General features: G+C 35.5%; 1 protein-coding gene across 1 annotated transcript in view; it reads right to left on the minus strand.

The window, feature by feature from the left end:
* The window catches only part of LOC145254757 (uncharacterized), an 89,470-nt gene that overhangs the window by 14,246 nt on the left and 53,442 nt on the right, over nucleotides 1-21,782 (minus strand). The window contains exons 10-13 of the mRNA XM_080113507.1: nucleotides 13,804-13,906; nucleotides 9,706-9,872; nucleotides 5,902-6,050; nucleotides 48-133 (exon numbers count right to left, since the gene is read on the minus strand). Coding sequence (XP_079969633.1) covers nucleotides 48-133; nucleotides 5,902-6,050; nucleotides 9,706-9,872; nucleotides 13,804-13,906 — 505 coding nt within the window. The remainder of the gene's footprint in view (nucleotides 1-47; nucleotides 134-5,901; nucleotides 6,051-9,705; nucleotides 9,873-13,803; nucleotides 13,907-21,782) is intronic.

Genomic DNA, 21,782 nt, shown 5'->3' on the forward strand with positions numbered 1-21,782 from the left:
TGTAAGAATGTAATTTCAAGATGTCAGAAAACTGATTGAAAACATACCTTCAAAATGGTGGATCGTTTTCTGGCATCTGGTGCCAGAACCACCGTTACTTTGTTCGTCACATTTTAAAAGCTGCCTTAAAGTCCTGAAAAAAAGAAAGAAAAAATGTATTGAAATAAATTTTTTCAAAAAAAAAAAAAAGGTAAAGCAAAAGTCGTCTCCTCCTGTGATCACTACTACTTGAATAATTTAAACAATCCTACATCCTCATCATCTTGTGGTAGTGTCATGGAAGTTCTATGCAGTCTCCCCACTGAACTAAATATCACGTACATTCATATTTTTTTTATTGCAAGGTAAAAATGGAAAAATGCTAAAAACTGAAAAATCAGAAAAATTTTTCCAAAATGAAAAAAAAAAAAAAAAAAATTTTTTTTAATTTTTATCTTTCATACCTTACATTTTGGTTAAATGCACACAGTCAAATTTGATTAGATATTCTTTACATTTCACAAGTGACTGGTGCCGGGAAATGTAGGTTTTTATGACTGCTAGAACTGAGGATATGGCCGATCAAAGTTAACTATGAATATTTTGAAATTGATAAGTTGGCAGATAGCATTAAATTTTATACAAATGATAATTTCAGAATTATTTTTATGTATTACTAGCAGGGTGGGTGGGAAGGGGGAAGCCTTGCCGGTTGTAAAATACACTTAAATATATTTTAATTCATTCAATTTTCGTATTTATTCTTACAGAGCCAATTCTCTCTTACCCAATACATAGTAGTGATTTCAAAAGTAAACAAAAAAACAATAACTTAAGTGCAATCAGAACCAAAACATTTAGTGCCCCAGCCACATTTCCTACCATTTGAGTTATTAGATAATAAAGATTTAAAATTAAACCACTTGAAACTATGAATGAATTTGCGCATGCACAAAAGTAACAGAAATATGTCAGCAAGTTGAAATGAAGATTTCGCATTTCAACTTGCTGACATATTTCTGTGTTATTCATCCAAACAAAGATTTTACTTGTTATAAGCCATCCTTGGTGTATGATATGATTAGTATTTCCTATTAATTTCAGTGTTTTGTGACCAGTAGTTTAAGAGTTTATTAGTTAAATATTTACATACATACACACACATATATCTACAGTTTGATTTGTATAAATAATATGTAAATCTATATATTAATACGATAATGTGTGTGTTATTTCCTGTGTCACACTTACATCCGGGTCGTTTAAAACTGTTATGTACTTCCATTTCTTGTCATAAATAATTTTACCAAGAATTCTTCATAAGTTTTGGTTTCGATTATAACTGATGGTACTCCAGTAATCTCTTCTTTTTTTTTTTAAAATTATATCAAGAATTCTTCATAAGTTTTGCTTTCGATAGAACATTAACTCTATAATAATATATACAAAATCTGCAAGAATTAAAATATCATATTTAAGCTTACTTTGCGACCAGGCTTTGCTGGGCGTTCATGCTAGCTTATATAAATACGTTTGCAGTTTTAACAAAAGAGCTACAATAATATCAGAGCATCTCCATTTACACTGAACATCTACAGAATACCAACATCTATATATTACATATGAATGGGTCCCCTGTGGAATTTCCACAGGTCCCGCTAGTATTTAATAATTTTAATGTTGCAGTAATTTCTTTAGAATGTTATGTTATTTGAATTCAACTAGCGTCACTAGCGAATTAGCGAATCTTAATTTCATTATAGCCACAAATAAAAAAACAATTTTAATATTAATAACTATTTTTGTTTAAACTTCTTTGTTCTGAGTTTGACATTTTAAATAATCCTTTTTTAAGTTTTTCAAAGTTTATTGTGAAAAAAAAAAAAATGGACTGACATTTTTATTTTTAATTTTCTGATGTAATCCTTCTACACTAAGGTAATTTATATACCCTCTGGATTAAGACAAAAAATTAAATTTCCTCAGTCTAGAAAGATATGTCGACTGACTGCTGACAGAAAAAAATTAAACTTAGTATCAAAGCAGACATTACACAGTGATCAAAAGGTCAAACATAAAAAAAACTGAACCATTGTGTTTTTTGTTGTTTATTAGAGTGAAACAAAAAAAACTTGTAAATTGAAAGAAATGCTCATTTTGAACTTTTTTTTTCTTACACAACTAATGGTGCATAATAAAAAGGACATGGGAACAAAAGAGGACAAGCATGATAAATATTCTGTGTAAAAGATGAATCAATTCAGTTACTACTATTTTTTTTCTGTTATTACATTTTCACCCCAAACAAGGCACATTGCCACTTTGATGTAGGGGGCTACTATCAGGGACATAAGCTACAGGGGTACTATGTGGGAAGTTGGGCAGCAAGATGTCGGTTCATGTTACACTTGAACTTCTGCATGTCAGTACAGTTGGAGAAGCAGGAAAGTCTAGTGGTTCTGGGGAAGAAACTACTGGAGTAGAAGGCTCTCTTACATCTAGGGATTTTGCTGCCTGTCGGGTTTGTCAGGGGGGGGTATTTACGTTGAGGGGGTACAAATGCTTGCAGTTCATTGGAGTATTCACTGTTAAAGTACTTGTAGAACAGGCAGAGGGATGCTACATTTCGTCGATGGGATAGAGGCTGAAGCTTAGATGACAGTTGGCGACTCTCTTTTGAACCTTGTCTAGGAGCGAGAGACTAAGTAGCAGATGCACCAGCCCAAATATGACAACAATACTCCATACATGGGCGAATGGTGGCCTTATAGAGGTACAGGATACTTTCAAGCGTTAGTAGCTTTCTAGCACGGTAGAGAGAACCTACCTTTTACCTGGTTCAATTATTAGAAATATGTGTTGTGTATATCATACTAGCTTTTTTGAACATGGATTTTGGATCATCTATGACCTATTTTAATGGACGATGTCATTGCTTATGTCATAAAGGATGTTCCTATTGATTCAATCAAGTGAATAATTAATAGGGTCATAAATAGACTCACAATCAGTATGATACAATATGCCATTTTTAAAAACTGCAATTCATAACTCAAGATAAACAAAAAATAAAATCCGACTGCATAATCAGAAAGATTTTACATAATTTTACATAAGAGTATCAAGTTTCATGAGAATAAGTTAAAAATAAATGGTGTAGAAATTATGAATTTCTTGAAATGATGTTCATATTTCAGCCCACTTTTTTTTTAAAGGATTTATTAAAGAAAAATCTCCTTTTGAACTACTTTGTATAGTTCGAATGGTTTTTTGCTTCTTTTACACAGCTCTATTCACATAAGTTGATAAAATAACAATTGATTAAAAAAAAAAATCAACTTGCAATGCCACTTAAATGAAAGTCGATTGAAAGCTTTTTCTTAGAAGTGCACGCCTGTGGAACTCTGTTCCATTTGCCTGTTTCCCAGCAGACTACAACTTGGATGTCTTCAAGTCCAACATAAACAAATTCCTGATAAACCGCCCCCTTAAGTAAGACACTTTATAAAATCTCCATTACTAACGCTTACTATATTATCCCATTGATTACTGTATACACAATAACCCTTATCCTCGAGTGGCCTCCTGGCCTTGATAAGTGGTGACTACCATGTAAAAAAAAAAAAAAAAAAAAAAAAAGTAAAAAAGATTGAAGAATGTTTTCAAATTTAAATATCTTGGAAATGTTTTAGATAGTTCTGAAAGTCATGAACGGATGGTGACCAGCAGAATTAAAACAGGCACAATTTTCAACTCGATGGCAAAGATGTATCACTATTACATATCAGGGGACAATTATATACGGACTATGTGTATTCGATCTATTCTTCTGTATGCATCCAAAATATGGATTCTAATTCCGTAGGTTGTATGAAATAAACTGACAGATTGATGATTGCAAGAACAAATTTGTAAATGAAAGAGTTAGGGTTCATCAAAATTGTCCAAAATAGATAAAATTGATTTGTGCAAAGAAATTAGTTTTAATGGAGATAGATGGTATACAAAAACAAAAAGAAAAAAAGTGAGTAGACCTCTAAGGAATAGGAAAGGGTTGGTTGCTGAAGGAATGGAATTGTTGAAATTGATAAATTAAGCTGTGATAGAAGATTGCAGAGACAACAAAGAAGTTTTAACCCATCAAAAAGAGAAGAACATAAAAACGAAAAGAGAGAAGAGTCATCTTGAATATAAGTTCATATAAACGATAGAAGAGAGTGGAATGGTTTTTCTTTTATAAAGCATTTGTCCTGGTTTCGAAAAATAAAATTCACTACATATTATGACGTCAAAGCAAGTGCTGATCTGTATTACAGGTCACTTCATGATACAGTTGAGAAGCACACCTGGAGGCCTGTTGATAAATGTTTGATTTTTCTGAAATTTTGGGAGGAAATGAAGTTAACGATATTTGAAAATACACACAATAACATTGTGATCCATATTTTAGGATAAGAAAAACGTGTTGAAAGATAAATGAAAATTTGTGTTTTTGTTCTAAAAACTGATAAGTATTAGACAAAATAAAGAAATAGTTAAGATGTCTGCGAAAAGATATGATCACCATAACGTTTTAACAGAACATTTTTTAACTTTACTTGTTATGTACTAAACTTCTTTATTGGATCATGAATTATTGACAGAAGATCAAATAAAATTAGTTTGGGATCATCATTGTCCGAAGCAGAAGACTAAATTTCGATTCCGAGGAAAAAATCTTTTTTTATAATTCTCAATCAATAAAGATTTTCAATGAATAAAAATAAAAATATTTTTTTGATGTGGACTAATTACAATGGGTGGCTCAATGGCAGAGAGGTGTCAAAAGCACATAAAAAGTAAGATCCGAAGACAGTTGTAAACTCTGCGTATCTGATCTGTTCTTCTGTATGCATCCAAGATATGGACTATGAATTCCAATTCCATAGCCTGTGTGAAACGAACTGATAAGTCTATAACTGCAAGAACCAATTCATCAATGGTAGAGTTCGGGGATCATCATTGTCCAAAGCGGAAGATTAAATTGGTTAGGTCATGTGCAAAAGATGTCTGCAGAAGATCAAATAAAATTAGTTTTAATAAAAATTAAGAGATGTGTGGTCCACAAAAAGTGGGTAGACCATGAAACAATTGGTAATGGTTGGTGAATGGTAACCTGCAGGACTGAAGCAGCATGTACGACTTTTAACTCATCGATTGAAAAGATGTATCACAATCACATATCAGGAAACAATTGTATATTGACTGTGTGTATTTAATCGATTCCTCTGTATGTGTATGTGAAATATGGACTATGAATTCCAATTCCGTAGCTCATGTGAAACGAATCAAGAGATCAATCATTCTAAGAATCATAAGAGTTAGGGTTCATTGATGTATAGAAAGATATGATGGTTGGTCACCAGTTTTAGGGAGGCGATTATTAGTTTTTAGGGATGTTCACGGTTTTGGAGGTTTTGCTTTAAAGTGTTTTGTAATGGGAGAATGTATTTGGAGTCGGATTCAGAGAAATATTTTCAGTGAAAAAGTTTCCAGGGTATATAATCAAATTTGTCAATGAAAGTGTTAGGGTTTATCGATATAGAGGAAGTTGTCCAAAGTAGATTAAATTGGTTTGTGTATAGGAAGTTATCTGAAGTAGAAAATTAAAATGGTTTGGTCCACAGAAAGTGAGTAGAAAAGTAGAACGGAGTTGAAACTGTTGGGATTGATGAATCAAGATGCGAGTGGTAAAAAATAGTGGCGACAATGAATGAAAAAGTCTGTCATGAGAAGAAAAAATTGATTTTAAGCAAAAAAACAAGCTACATAAAAGGATTTGAATTAGACACGTGAGAAGCAACTTCTAGCTAAGGAAAATGGATATCCTCGAGAAAATGTTTAAAGATAAAAATGAGAGAAAGAGAAGAAAAATTATCTTACTTGTTTATATTTGGAAGCAAGTCAACAAGAACTTCAGCTCTTTTCCTGTTCAAAACCATCACAGATGGTTGTTTGCAATGGTCTTTTACGAGACAATGGTAACTTGACTGGCCAGCATCTCCAAATAATGACTGGATAGGAATCTGCATCTAAAAAAAAAAAAATGAATGACTTTATTTTGTTTTTTTTTTTTACTAAAAATAATAAATAAAAAGTAATATGCAAAAAAAAAAAATCAATAAATACAAAGTAATATGCAAAAAGAAATAAAAAAAGAAAGAAAGAAAAATATGCAAAAAAAAATCAATAAATAAAAAGTAATATGCAAAAAAAGAAATAAATAAATAAAAAGTAATATGCAAAAAAAAAAAAAAAAGATTTAGTTTATGGCACCAAGAAATTTTTTCAAGTTATTTAAATACTGACTCATTTTGGTAAAAGATTTTAACACTTAAAAATTTTTAACAAAATCAAATATTTATTCATGGCATAAATTTTTGTTCAATTAATTCCCATACATTTAAAAATACTCAACTAGTATTTATATTGATTTATTGAGAGTATTGCTAATTCATCCTCAGAAAAAAAAAAATGAGATTGCATTTTTTTTTTTAAATTCTTTTAGGTAATTACACGTAATCAGCCTGAAAAAAAGTTGGTAATAAAAAGAAACAATATTTTAAGCTTTTATTATTTGCACTACTTTTCTCATTTTTATTTTCACAATGTTTTGGTCAATGTTACCTCCAGTGCTCTTCACTTAATTTTGTTGAACTCGGGAATCTGCACAAAATTTGGAATAGAAGGTTTTATTTACTTCATAGGAGTAGAATACTCTCTAACCGGATCCTTGTAGATGCAGTGGTTAGAGTTCTTGGAAAAAAATTCAATTGTAAAAGTGTCGTTTTACTGAAGATTGAAGATTCAATCGTCAGTGTGAGCGACCAAAAAATACAAATGCAAATTACTTAGGACTTCTACCCAATCATGAAACAAGAGGATTCTACTCCTGTGAAGTAAATAAAGAGTTCTGTACAAAATTCTGTGCAGATTCCAGAGTTTGCCAAGATACAAATGAGGGAGATCGGAGATTATATGAACCAAAATATAAAAATGACACTCAAGATGAGAACAGTAGTCTGAAGAATCCAAATAATACGAATAACCAATCCTTATCTAAAAACATTCAGAAATGGAATATTTTAAAAGCTAAAGTGAAGAATAAGTTTTACATATAAATTTAATGTAAAATGATCACTAACTTCCGGACCAGATTGAAATTTTTAAAGATATGTGACAATTTTTTTTTTTTTTGGAGTTTTTAAAATATTTTGTGTGTGTGCCTTGGATGGTGATGCTGGTCCTTGTGAGGGTGAAGTAACTAATTATTTTTCTGCTTTTTTTTTTTTTTTTTTTTTTTTTTTTTACAAAGGCATCACCACATTATCAAGGCCCAGAGGCCACTCAAGGATAAGGGTTAAAGAGTGTACAGTAGAAATTGTTCAATATAGTAATCATTAGTAATGAAAATTTGGTAAATTTAATAACTTATATGGAACGGCTCATCAAGAACTTATTTACTTTAGACTTGAACACAACCATATTGTAGTCAGCTGGAAAGCAGGAAAACGGAAGACAATTCCACAGGCGTGCAGTTCTAAGAAAGAAGCTTTGTTCATGGAATCTACGTTTAGGTTTAGGCACAGATAAAGAGTGGGGGAAATTATTGATAGTGTTTACAGCTAGACGAGTGTTTCTTGTGAAAGTTTGGCGAGGGGGGACCATAGATTGAAGCTCAGTTGAACACTTTCCATGAAAATAACGATACATCAGAGACAAACTCGCAACATCTCTTCTGTGAGATAGAGGTTGCAAGGAGGAGAAAAGGACATCTCCTACGAGGCTACGAAGTCTATTTTGAACTCTATCAAGGCAGGACAAGTCCTTTCTAGCAGCTCCTGCCCAGATGTGGCAACAGTATTCCATCCTTGGACGTACCTGGCTCTTATATAGGTAGAGAATAGCATCAGCAGTGAGATATCTACTGGATCGATAGAAAGATCCCACCATTTTTCCAGCGGCCTTGGCAACAGATTTGATATACGTGTTCCATTTAAGATCAGGAGTAATGGTCAAGCCCAGAAGCTTGTCAAAACTTGAGGCCTCCTGAAGACGAGAGCCATTCATTTCAATTGATGACAAATGTGAATTAGAATGTTGATGATGTAAAGAGAGAAGCTTGGTTTTAGATGCATTAAAAGTAACCAGCCACTCCTTTCCCCATTGTACTACGTGCTCAAGATCAGAGGAGAGAGAATTGGAGAGAACTTGGTCGTTTACTGTCTTAGATGTGCTACCATAAATGGTAGTGTCGTCAGCATAAATGTCTACAAATGATGTAAGGATATGATTTGGAAGATCATTAATGTAGATCAGGAAAAGAGTTGGGCCCAGGATGGATCCCTGAGGGACACCGGCATTAATACTGTGAGCTTCTGATTTTTGCCCCTCAACTACTACTCTTATGAACCTATCAGAAAGAAATGATTTAATAATTGAGAAGACTTTTCCAGCTATACCATAGCTAGCGATCTTATGAAGTAAACCTTTATGCCATACCCTATCAAAGGCTTTAGATATGTCAAGAGCAATTGCCCTAGAAAGATTGCCACCGTCGAGAGATTTGCTAATCCTATGCGATATAACTGTAAGGACATCTGCTGTAGATCTAGCAGAACGGAAACCATATTGAGTGTCACTAAGAAGGTTATTTTTGTTGAGATGTTTGATTACTTCTGTATTTAACACAGATTCTAGCAACTTACTCATGACGCACAGGAGACTTATTGGCCTGTACTGAGAGGGGGATGAGCGATCACCTGAATTCTTAAATACAGGGCATACTGATGAGATTTTCCAGGGAGATGGGAAACTATTCTCCTTAAGACAACGTTTAAACAGTTTTGTAAGTATGGGCGCTAATTCAAGTTGAAGTTTTTTGAGTACTATAATTGGAATACCATCAGGGCCAGTTGCTTTACTCGAATCATGGTTTTTGATTAGCTTCGCAACATCACGTACAAATATACGTATATCACATAGCGATTTTTCTGATACAGGAGGAAATATTGGAGGTTGGCGGTCTTGGTCGCAAAGGGTAGAATTAGCTGCAAAGTTCTTGACAAAGAGTTTGGCTTTGTCTGATGCTGACGAGATTACCTCAGGTCCATTGATAATAGTTGGGATGGAGCACATGCTTCTATTCAGGATTCTGTTTGCTATTTGCCAAAACTGGTGGGAACCAAGCCTCTGCTCAGCTACTTTGGACTTAACAGATTGAGCATACAACACTCTTGCGTTCCTTATTACTTTCTTACAATGGTTGCTGGCAGTCCTGAAAACGGCTTTAGTTTCCATACATCTATTACGTTTGAAGCAGTGGAAAAAGTGATTTCTGTGTGCAATGGCAGCAGCACATTCTGGAGAGAACCATGGCTGGCTGTTAGGTTTTTGCTGAAACTTTTTAGAGGGTATGAAATGGTCAATACCTACAATTAACCATTCAGTTGAAAAAAAAAGAAGAAAAACATCATAATCATATTTAATTTAACACCCATTTTGCCTGTTTGAATGGCTTTAAGAAAAGAAAGAAAATAAAAACAAAAGGTAAAGTAAAAAATATTTTTCAAAAATTAAAAAAAAAAAAAAAAATGAAAAAGTAAAAACAAAAATATAAAAGAAAAAAAAAATGTATTAAACAAGAAAAAGTGAAAAATGTATAATTATTTGCATTTCTGATCTCACCTGGTGCATTGGTCGTAGAAATAAAACTCTGGAAACATCGGAAGATAACATTGACAATTCCTTCACCACTTGATCTTCTAATAGCTTTTTACATTGGGCAAATGATGTCCGAGACAACTTGGGACATTCACCAATGGAGAGTTTCTTTAGCACACGACATGCACTGCCTGCATATATTAAAAAAAAAAAATTTGAAATTAAAAATAATCTATCATCTTACCTAGTTTAATTACAGGTGACTGGGGATTGTTTGTGAATTAAATATTCCCTAGACACTTCCTCCTCAGTAAATGCCATACAACAAATGAACAAATCTGGTTTAATACTTGTTTTACATGTTTGCATATTCATTATAGCATTCTCAAATTATTTCTCTCCAGAGAACACATCTTCAATCGTCACTGGGAAGATTTCACTTCCATACATGATCACATTGCATACAAATGTCTGATAGACTTACTGCATTATATATATTTTTTAAAATATATTTACCAGGTAGAACAATAAAATTGTGGCCTTAGAAAAAAATGGCATGATTCCATTTCTGTTTGATAAAAACTGGTTTTCTTTTTTGGTGCAGACCATCTACTAGTTGGCCAGTTGTGTACAAATCCCAAGAGCAATAGGAGCCTTCTATCATGTATAAAAGTGACACAATGTTCAATGAGCAAGATCAGAGATGTGCCACTGTGCAACTCATGCTCTCTACTAATCCAAGTTATTACAGTAGGACCATTGTCGGCACCCTCAAAATGCATTGCTGGATTGCCACGAATAACACGGATGTGTCCCGGGTGATGAAAACAAAGTTTCTGGCCACAGTTATGGTCTTTGGTGTGGTTTCAAGTAAGAGCCACATAATGCCACCTCACATCTTTGAAGTCGGCTTGAAAGTTATCACTTGCACTGGCAGACTCTGGATGTGGCAGCAGGACTTAGCGCTGGCCCACAAGTCCAAAGAGACCCAGGCTTAGCTTCAGAAGGAGTGCTATGAGTTTGTGCCTTTCTCTTACTCGCCCCTCCTCCTCCAACCTGAACTCGCTGGACTGCGTTTGGTCATATGTTGAGAACATCAACAACCTAACTTCTCACAACAATAAAGCCAGCCTGATCGCCGCCATCTGCCAAGTATTCGCCAAGCTCCTGCAGGCATTTGTTGAAAATGCATGTTCCCAGTTCCGGACCCATATCGAGGTGGTGATTGAGGCTGAAGGTGGCTACATTGAATAGATGCCAGCTCTACTGCATAATCAAGTTACCTGAATTAATTTTTTCAATAAAAGTTTTAAAATAAAGCTGTAGTGTTGTTTTCTTTAGGGCGACAAATTTATCGTTCACCCCTGTAGTATATTTCATATTTTAATCATTCAAAAAGTTGTTTGCAAAATGAATAAATATTAGATTTGCAAGGAAACAAACAAAAAACTTTACCAAGATCAGATATACAAAATGACTTTATTTTCTGGTATATAAATTTATCTTGTCAGATTTTCCATTTTCAACCTAAATAGTAATGCAGCTGGCAAGATCGATATTTGATTCTTACTAGCGATGTCTATCATTTATACTGACAGCATGTTCTTTACAAGAAAAGATAATTAACTCTAATTTTTTTTTTTTGTCCCCTAAAAATATTTATTCTGGTGAGAATGATTATTACAATGGAGACAATTTTAAATGACCTAACAAGGTTCAAAATGTAAGGGAAATAATTCCTATTTTAACTTTAAGGTAAAAGTATGAGTTATCATTCTTACATTTTTAGTGCTTCTTTTTCTTTTTTTATTACATAATTTTCACATTATTTGACATTAATGACATTAAAAAATCTCTGGCTATGTCAGGAGGAAATAACAGGTACTGGTTTTTATACCATAAAAAATGACTGCATACATTTTTTCCAACTTTTATAATTAATTAACTGGTTACAAACTATACCAATACTTCAAGTTAGCTACTACTGATGCTTTGTATGACGTTGTTTGGCAAACAAATTGATACAAATTTTCCCAATACAAACATCGCATATTTAAATAGAGAATTTACAAACACATCTTTTGATATCATCGATTTAACATCCATTTTACATGCTGGCTTCTGTTGGGTGGCTTTTAGAAATTGATTTATCCATCTTTCTTTATTTCTCATTCTCTTAGACCTTCCCTTATTACTTTCTCTTCTTTTTACTTGGAGAGTCACCATTTATCAAGACCCAGAGGCCACTTAAAGATAATGTTTTCATTGGCCTTTTCTCATGACCACGTTACCTAAATTATTCTATATCCAACCCAATAATTCTTATCCATTTTTCAATGTGACCTACCAACAAAGTCTCCTGTTCTGCATACATCTCTCTATACTGCCCAGATTTAATCTTCCTCTGAGGTCATCAGATCTAAGCCAGTTTTTAAGACTAATATTAGACATTCATCATATCATTCTCATATCGATTTGGCATTGGCAAATTTCACTTCCATACACCATCAAACTGAGTACAGATACCTGACAGACTTTTTCCTATAACGTCATCTTATTGGTAAATGAAAATCATAATGGATCTAATAATTATTAGATCAAGACAGACTAAACATACGGCTAAATCTTATTACTTTTCATAAACATATACAGAAAAGATATGAAAGTACAACTTTGTATAAAATTCATTTTAACAGCTAACACATTGAATCTTCTTAATATGAGGGTCGTTCAAAAACAAGGCCTTTTATTTTTTAGCTCCAAAAACTAAAACTAGCAATACACATGAAACAATTGAAATGGCTTAAAATATTCAATGAACTCAGAAAAAATCTTTTTAAATCTTTTAAATCCGATTAAAATTAAGGAAGTTATGACTATTTTTGTGCTTCACACATTTCGATATCTTTCCCTCTTTAAGACTATATGCATTTCATAATTTTACACTACTTTTTAAGTAAAAATGTTATATCTTTGTTAAAACACAAAATTAAACATTGAAATTTGGCATATAAGTGTATTTTTTGTGCAAGGAATCAGAATATGCTACTGAAAATCTCCGAAAATTAATGGTTTCCAAATAATCTGCAGTAAATGCACATAAATATGCTGCAATTTCTTAAAAATGCCATGTATCCATTAACAGAAAAAAAGTTAGAGGACTTAAAGCTGAATTGTAATGCATTTTATGTACAGAAAACTGAAATCTAAATTTAGGATGTTTTAAAAATGAATATATTGCAACATTTCTTTGGTACTATTGTAGATTAATATCTTCTGTCACTCTCCCAGCCTCCATCTAACCACCTCTCCAAAATGTGATTCCACCTATGTAGACACTTACATATGAACACCTTCAAAAATTTTAATGAAAAATAAACAAATATTATTTTTGAATTTAATGTAAAATGATTCCCCATTTTGAACTATTCCAATGCTTTAGGGCAGTTAACTCATTTTTTTTTCCTATGGGAGATAAATCCTGAACGTTTTTTTTTTTTTTCTTCTAAAGATGATTATGTGTGGTTGTAAGAGGATTTTTGTGCAATTATGATAGTGTGGGGAGGTTGCCATTCTGACTTTGGGTTAATGATAGAGCTAAGGGAAATTATGTGTGAACATCCTGAAAACTTGACAGGAACAAAACAAAAACAATTTTAGAATTTAGAGTGGGGGTTGGTTTCACATAAATTTAATGTTTTAATTTAATTCACCGTTTTGAGACCATTCTTGCGTTTTAAGACAGTTGACCAATTTATTTTTATGGGAGATAAATTATGTGCACTTTTCCTTAAGGAAAGATCTGTTTTTTTTTGTGATGCTTATATGTAGCTTACTAAGGAATTTTGTTTGCCACTTGGACTTAGCATTATTGTTAGGGCTAAAGAAAGTTTTAGGAGGAGGCTTGCCATTCATTCTTAGGGTTAGAGGTAGGATTAAAGAAGTTTTTTTTAAGGTGTTTGACACTCATATTTATAAGTGGTTCATAATTACTGGCTTTTGAAAATGTTGAACATGGGATAACGATAGATATAGACGTTGAAAACAACAAGATAACGATATAGACGTTGAGACAAAGACAATACATATTACAAATTAGAGATTGATTATTTTTATACTTACAAGAAATAGTTGTCAGGTTTGGACAGTCAGAAAGATAAAGATCAGTGATGCCAACCATATGTAAGGTCAATGTGGTCAGCGTCTTTGATTGAATCCCAAGCACCTGTTTTCAAATAAAGAAGCGGATGAAAACATACAAATTTATTAAATGAAGCAGGTAAGTAATTTATTTGATTTATAAATAATAAAAACAGTCAAGGGAACATTGGATAATGATGCATGAGACAGATGAGAACTGCGGCTTATTAACAAATGTCAATCAGGAGGTGCAACTAAGCTAAAAGAAAAGCCGTTTTTCATGAGAATGCCATCTTGTTTCACTTAACAAGATTTCTTATGTTTCTGAATTTTTGAGATGACGATTGATTATGCATATTGAGTGTCATTTTCACAATGTTTCGGACAAGATCAGAGATTACATTGATCGAAATGTTGTGAAAATAGTACTCAAAACGAGCACAGTAGTCCGAATAATCCAAATAATACAGGATTTCTCATATAAATGAAAGGAATATTATTTTTGGAAATCGCTTGAGACAAAGCATGAAGCCACTTGATGTAAAGAGCTAACAAGAATAAAAGCTGATTATTGCAAAGACAGAAGATGCCTATTGACCTTAGTCTTGAAAAGACCAAAGCTGTAGGTAGAGGGAAAACAGTGAGCAGGAAGAGAGTTCCACAACCTTGCAGTCCTTGGAAAAAATCTACTGGAATAGGAAGTTGTATTATAATGAGGTATCAAAACAATGAATAAATGGAGACCACTAGATTAACGAGTCAAATGAGCTGGAACAAAGGAAGCAGGGAATTGATCAGACAATTCTGAGGAAACACATGTACCAGAAAATATTTATAGAAAAGACTGAAATTAGCAACATATTTACATTTGGATTACAATTTTCTAATACAATTATTTTATTTTGACTTGTTACATTTTTATGTAGATGGCAATAAAAAAGAAAAATAATTTTTGGTTATGGAGAATTTTCAAATTCAAAATGGCGTAATGTAAACATATTATAAGGTATTTACAGCTTCTCTTCCAATTTTCGGATTTTAATCATGTCAAAACGCACTTTATTTCCTTTTGATGGATTGATTGTTGCTATTTCTTCTGATGAGTTAAGGGCAAAATAAATTCACTGATTGATATAATAATTAATTGATCTTATGCTACGAAATAGATCTTGTCAAGAATTGTAAATGTCAACTGAATTAAAAGGAATAAATTGTAAGATGGTCAACATCATGAACTTTGGAATATAGAATTTTGAAAAAGAGTTAAAAACATATTTAATTTGAAAAGGAAACACTAAATATGTGGATAGTCCTTAATCTGCAGAGTTTCGAGAAATACTTTCCTTTTCATCAGAGGGTAGGAATTAGCAAAATGCGGGATCGGATTTTGCTTGCAAAAGTATTTGATGAAACTGCAAGTAAGTCAAAGATCTTAATAACAAAAAGTGAAGCAGAGGGAATAGGGTGGAGAAAAAGGTGATTTCACGTGAATGGATAGTCTGGTGAAAGGTAAAGTATCCAATGGCAGTAATATATATATACTAGCGGGGGTACCCGGCGTTGCCCGAGTGTTTGTTTCCGGGACGGGGGGGGGGGGGGGTTTAAAAAATGTTATGGTAGGTAAGTAGGAAGGATCAAACCCGGAGTCATGAGTAAAAGTAGGAAAATAAAGTGTGAAAAAAAAAAAAAAAAAAAACATCTGCAACGTTAACAGTTCGGCCACCAAGAAAAGTCCATCCCAGTTGTTTAGGAAAAAAAAAAAAAAAAAAAACGACTACGGTAGGTCGGCGCGAACGTGAAAATATAATGTGAATTGTCCAGCACGCTAACCACTACGTCACAGAGCACTGCAGCTTAGTTTAGTGATTTTAAATAACTTCACATGAAAGAACTACGAAGCCAAACCGGTGTTCTCTTCTCAACTGTTCCTTGTGAACGATCCCCAAACGGTGTTAAGTGGTGGCAGGGGGAGGAGGAATTTATTAGAGAGAAAATATTTTACCACTTCCATTGATCTTAACCGATTTTTGCCGTAACTTCTCAGCAGAAAAAGTATAGAAATCTAAGATTATCGAGGAATTTGAGAAATAATAAGCCTATAACACACCTCAGATATTGTTCTGCCGTTTGTGCATATTATATTTGCATGAAATATCTTGATTTTTAATCCTATTAAGGTCAAAATTCGACGGGAAAAAATGAGTTCATTTTATTTATATAGAGATATATACATACACACACATTCTTTTTTGTTCAGTTATTAGTGTCATTGCTAGATAGGTAGCTATCACTCACTCTATTTCCCATGCCATACTCACCTTGCCTCATCTCGTTTCAGGTTCTGATGTAAAGGACATCTGTTTTCACGTCGTCCAGCAACCAACAGAAGATGAGGAATTTCATTTATGTCCTTTACATCAGAGCCTTTAGTTTATCTCTCTCTCTCTCTTTTTTTTTCAATCAAGGTAGCCCCCCAGGGATTCTTAGCCAGTGGCGATGCTTACACCCAAAGGTTTGACTCGCTTATAGGCAACTTCAAGAACAAGGTCAAGTGTGTCGATGATACGTGCATGTGGGCTGACTCCATCCAGAAATCATTCCTGCAGGCATGCAACTGGCTTGATCTTTGTGCACGGAATGGGATAACACTAAACCCCAAGAAGTTCCAGTTCTCCCAAGACACCGTCGACTTCGCTGGGCTTTCCATCACCCCAACGAATGTACAACCATCAACTAAGTTCCTGGACTCAATAGAACAGTTTCCTGAACCGAAAGATATAACTGGCGCCAGAGCATGGTTTGGTTTAGTAAACCAAGGAGCCTATGCCTTTGCCATGGCTAAGAACATGCAGTCATTTCGCCACCTCCTCAAGTCAAAAACACCTTTCGTATGGACTGAGGAGCTATCTGCAATCTTCCAGGAATCAAAGCAGGTAATAATCAAGGAGATGAAGGATCGTGGTAGACTCTTCCAACCATCACGGCCAACGCATCTCGTCACGGACTGGTCCACTGCTGGTATAGGATTCTGCCTGTTGCAGAAGTACTGCAACTGCATCACAAGAACTCCAGTCTGCTGCAAAGCGGGGTGAAAGCTGTGCTTGGTCGGGAGTCTGTTTACACAGGGGGCAGAGACCCGTTACTCCCCTATCGAAGGAGAATGCCTGGCAGTGGCGTATGCCCTCTATCAGATCAGGTACTACGTCCAAGGTTGCCCTGATCTAACTGTAGCCACCGACCACAAACTTCTTGTAGGAATACTGAACGACCGGTCGCTTTCAGAGATTGAGAACCATCGTCTGCTCAACCTGAAGGAAAAGACCCTAGCCTACAAATTCAAAATTATCCATGTGGCCGGCAAGCACAACACAGGCAATGACGCCGCATCAAGGTACTCCGCGACGCACCAACAACCCCAACAGGCCCCCATGCCACCCGACAATGATAACTTCGACATCGCAGAGGACATATCTGTCCTGGCATCTGCATCTACAGCACTCTATGCCATCACAAACGTGGTGACATGGGAGATGGTGCAGGAGGCCACAGTATCAGATGAGACCCTACGCAGCCTACAGGACATCATCCAGGAAGACTTTCCTGCGGACTGTCGTCACCTCCCAGTGCCACTCCGCCCTTACTACCGCATCGCCAGCAGCCTCTATTATATGGATGTTATGGTCTTGTCTGGGAACAGAATCGTTGTTCCTGCGTCATTGCATCCAGATATCCTTGAGGCCCTCCATGCAGCACACCAGGGCGTCAACGCCATGAATGCCAGAGCAGCCGACAGTGTATATTGGCCGAATATAACACTGGACATTCAGCGAACCAGAGATAAATGTATGCATTGCCAGCGCATTGCAAAGTCTAACGCCATGCAGCCCCCACCGAATATAACACCACCTGAGTACCCGTTCCATCAGCTGTGTTGCGACTACTTCACTCACAACAACACCGAGTACATCGTCATAGTAGACCGGTACTCAAACTGGCCAATGGTGTTCCGGTCGGAGATTGGGGCAGCAGGCCTCATTAAGCGACTGCGTGAGGTTTTCGCCATGTTTGGGGTGCCAGAGGAGCTCACAACTGACCGCGGCCCACAATTTACAGCCGGCAAAACGCAAGAATTCCTTCAATCATGGGGAGTTCGCCACCGGTTGACGTCAGTTGTTAACCCCCATGCTAATTGTAGAGCAGAAGTTGCGGTTAAAACCGCAAAACGCATGATAATGGACAACACCTCGCCTGGTGGTTCGATCGATGTTGACAAATTTCAAAGAGCCATGCTGGTATACAGGAACTCCATTGACCCTGACACTAAATCTTCTCCAGCACTTGTGGGTTTTGGGAGGCACATCAGAGACCCCATCCCCATGGGACGATATTGCCCCCATCCGGTATGGAAGGAGACCCTCGCCCACAGAGAACAGGCTCTTGCCAAGAGACACTCTACAGAACATGAGAAGTGGGCAATGCACACGAGAGCCCTCACGCCTCTCAAAGTAGGAGACAACGTCCACATCCAGAACCTGATCGGCAACCACCCCAAACGTTGGGAGCGAACTGGAGTGGTTGTAGAGGTCAGACAATTCCATCAGTACGTCATTAAAGTCCATGGGTCCGGGCGCCTAACCATAAGAAATCGACAACACCTTAGGAAGTTCATCCCCTATGGAAACCGAAGCAATGGAAACCCTGTTGAGACCGCCATACTGCTGAGGAGAGGCCTGTTGGATCTCCAGGGAGGACGGCAAACGTCACCACAGAGCTCGGAAGTAACAGCACCTACCTGGCTTGACTTGCCGAGAGCGCCTGTGCCAGCACCCTCGTCTTTGCCACCAGTCAGCATCGTAGACCCCCCCCCCAGAGGTGCCCGCACGTGATGCTTCCACAGCGGAAGAAACTGTGCCTACTTCGCCCGTGGCTGAATGCCCACCGAGCACATCCACGAATGACACAACCCAGCACGAAGTACCTCGGCCGCCTGCGCTTGTGAAGAAGCCGCCCAGAGCACTGGCCTGACTAAATCCTCACAATCAGCCTGGTAGAGCTGAGATGATGCCGCTCTGCAGACTGCGGAATCGGCGTCATAAAGAATAACGGCAATTACCACTTGTACAGTGTAAATAGATCAAAGGAATCTTATGTTAATTTGTTGCTATGATAAGGAAGAGTGATTGAAGCAGCACAAGTTCCAAGACTGCCATCAGAAACTCCCTGTGGGAGGAGGAGGTAGATAGGTAGCTATCACTCACTCTATTTCCCATGCCATACTCACCTTGCCTCATCTCGTTTCAGGCTCTGATGTAAAGGACATCTGTTTTCACGTCGTCCAGCAACCAACAGAAGATGAGGACTTTCATTTAATTGCTATGGTATTTTCTGTATAACAGGTATACCAAACAAAAATTATATTTATTTAACAGCTGTTATGGGGTAAGCTGATATACCTATTTCTGGAATAATGGATTTAACCTTAGACTATAGTATACTTACATCTAACACATTATTAGGTAGCGATTCGTGGCAGTTATCGTGTCAGAATCAAGATATGTAAATATTTCTATAACATAGTTTTGCTAATACATATTTTTGTTAATTATACTATTGTGTTTGTCTTAATATTGCCCTAAAAGACTGCAACAAAACCTTTTATTGTGGACAAAAAAAAATTTTGCAAAGCAATTTTTTTGTAGTTTTTTTTTTTTGTGTTTTTTTTTGTTTCATTTTACTTCAATCGAAATTTTCAGAAATCAAGGGGTTCCTCTTCCAGGGGTTAACAGTTGATCTCTTATATGAGATGCGCAGATGTTCAAATTTTGTTGGAAATTAGAAAATTTGCTACTCATCAACAAGATGATTTTCACTAAAAATGTGGATTTTGAACTGAAAAATCCTAACTAATGTCATCTTGCAATAACTAAAAATTAATCATAATAAAATTATATCAAACTGATCTAAACATTGGGTAAAAAAAAACATTATCCCTGGAAAAAAAAACATGCAAAAAAATGACACAGAATTACAAATTGACTATATCCAAAATTAATTTCTACAGCTAACACATTGAATCTTCATAGTATGATCCGTATCAAAGATCAGGCTAGATTCTTCTTTTAATAATAAAATACTAGTGTTGGGCCAATTAATCAGATTCGGAAAATTGTAACTTTTAGGGGCATCAGAATCAGAAAATATTGTGCTTATTTTCTGATGCCAAAAATTATTCTTTTAATTGGCTTCTTTATTTGATTTTATTTAAAGCAAAATCTTATATTGCTGGTAGTAATGATGAAATAATAAATATTCATTGATTTTAAAATCCCAAGTAAAATCGATAGATCATCCCTGACAAGTGTATCTTTATGTTTGAGAAAATATCTGCACATTTAACATTTGTTTTTATGATAATCAGGAAAAAATAACAACTCTATAGTTACATATTTAGAGATTTATATAGAATCAGAATTGGGAATTTAGTATGGGAATCGGTAAGATATTGAAGTTGTTCCATCACTATAACTCTCAGGTTTGAACCATGTAAAAACAGACAAAATTTAATAATTGAGTAAAGTTTATTTCAACTTGAAATCCCTTAAATACTGAAGAGTGGTCGTTGAAATTTGATTATCTTCGGCACACAATATTGTGGAAGCCTCCGTTCAGTCTTGAAAGACAAAGGATACCCCCTGTAAGGGTATCCTTTGTCTTGAAAGACAAAGGATACCCCCTGTAAGGGTATCTGCGTGTGAAATTGTGAGGCAAGGGTTGCACAATCCCTCACCACACCTGCTAAATCAGCATTGCTTGACTCCAGTGGCAAGGAGAAGACCAGGACGACTGGAAACAATGCCAAGATAAGCGGAGAGCACATACAGCACCTGGAATTCCAAAATGGTCACCCATTTTAGGCTTAACATTGCTTAACTTTGATGATCTAATGGTGTGTCAAAATGATTATGCCGTATAGTTTTTTCTTTTTACTATTTACCATTTTATTTTAATTAATCATCATTATACTGTGCACACATACCTAAAAGACTCTTTCCTTGGTTAACAATGGTAATACTCTGCTAGTTAGTAATAGCAAAGGTTCCTTACACTTATTCCATCCACTCCTACAATCACATTAAAACCTACTCCACCCAATGGTATTAACAGACAAATGGTTTCTTTGTTTTACAGGTTATTTAATGCTGAATCCAGTAATCTTAGAATAAGTTTTTATCCTTCAAGTTCTTTATATATTCAAATATTTATTCATGGAGTTTGGTTGTTTTATTTTACGGCATATCAAACCTTTTCAGTGCAACTTTACTATACCCAATCGTGTATTTTCAAATAAAGGTATTTCAAGGAAAAACATTACATACTTACATGTGATGTGGAAATTAGTATAAATTCCAAAATTTACGAAACATTGTCCAGTAGAAGACGTGCTAGAGCTAATTTTCAGAAAAAAATATGTAGGATTATTGAGAACTAGCGGGGGTACCCGGCGTTACCCGAGTGTTTGTTTCCGGGACGGAGGGGTGAGTTTTAAAAAATGTTATGGTAGGTAAGTAGGAAGGATCAAACCCGGAGTCATGAGTAAAAGTAGGAAAATAAAGTGTGAAAAAAAAAAAAACCATCTGCAACATTAACAGTTCGGCCACCAAGAAAAGTCCATTCCAGTTGTTTAGGAAAAAAAAAAAAAAAACGACTACGGTAGGTCGGCGAAAACGTGAAAATATAATGTGAATTGTCCAGCACGCTAACCACTACGCCACAGAGCACTGCAGCTTAGTTTAGTGATTTTAAATAACTTCACATGAAAGAACTACGAAGTCAAACCGGTGTTCTCTTCTCAACTGTTCCTTGTGAACGATCCCCAAACGGTGTTAAGTGGTGGCAGGGGGAGGAGGAATTTATTAGAGAGAAAATATTTTACCACTTCCATTGATCTTAACCGATTTTGG

Source organism: Euprymna scolopes, chromosome 30 (assembly GCF_053919585.1).
Source record: "Euprymna scolopes isolate OS-2025 chromosome 30, ASM5391958v1, whole genome shotgun sequence".
NCBI lineage: Eukaryota > Metazoa > Mollusca > Cephalopoda > Sepiida > Sepiolidae > Euprymna > Euprymna scolopes.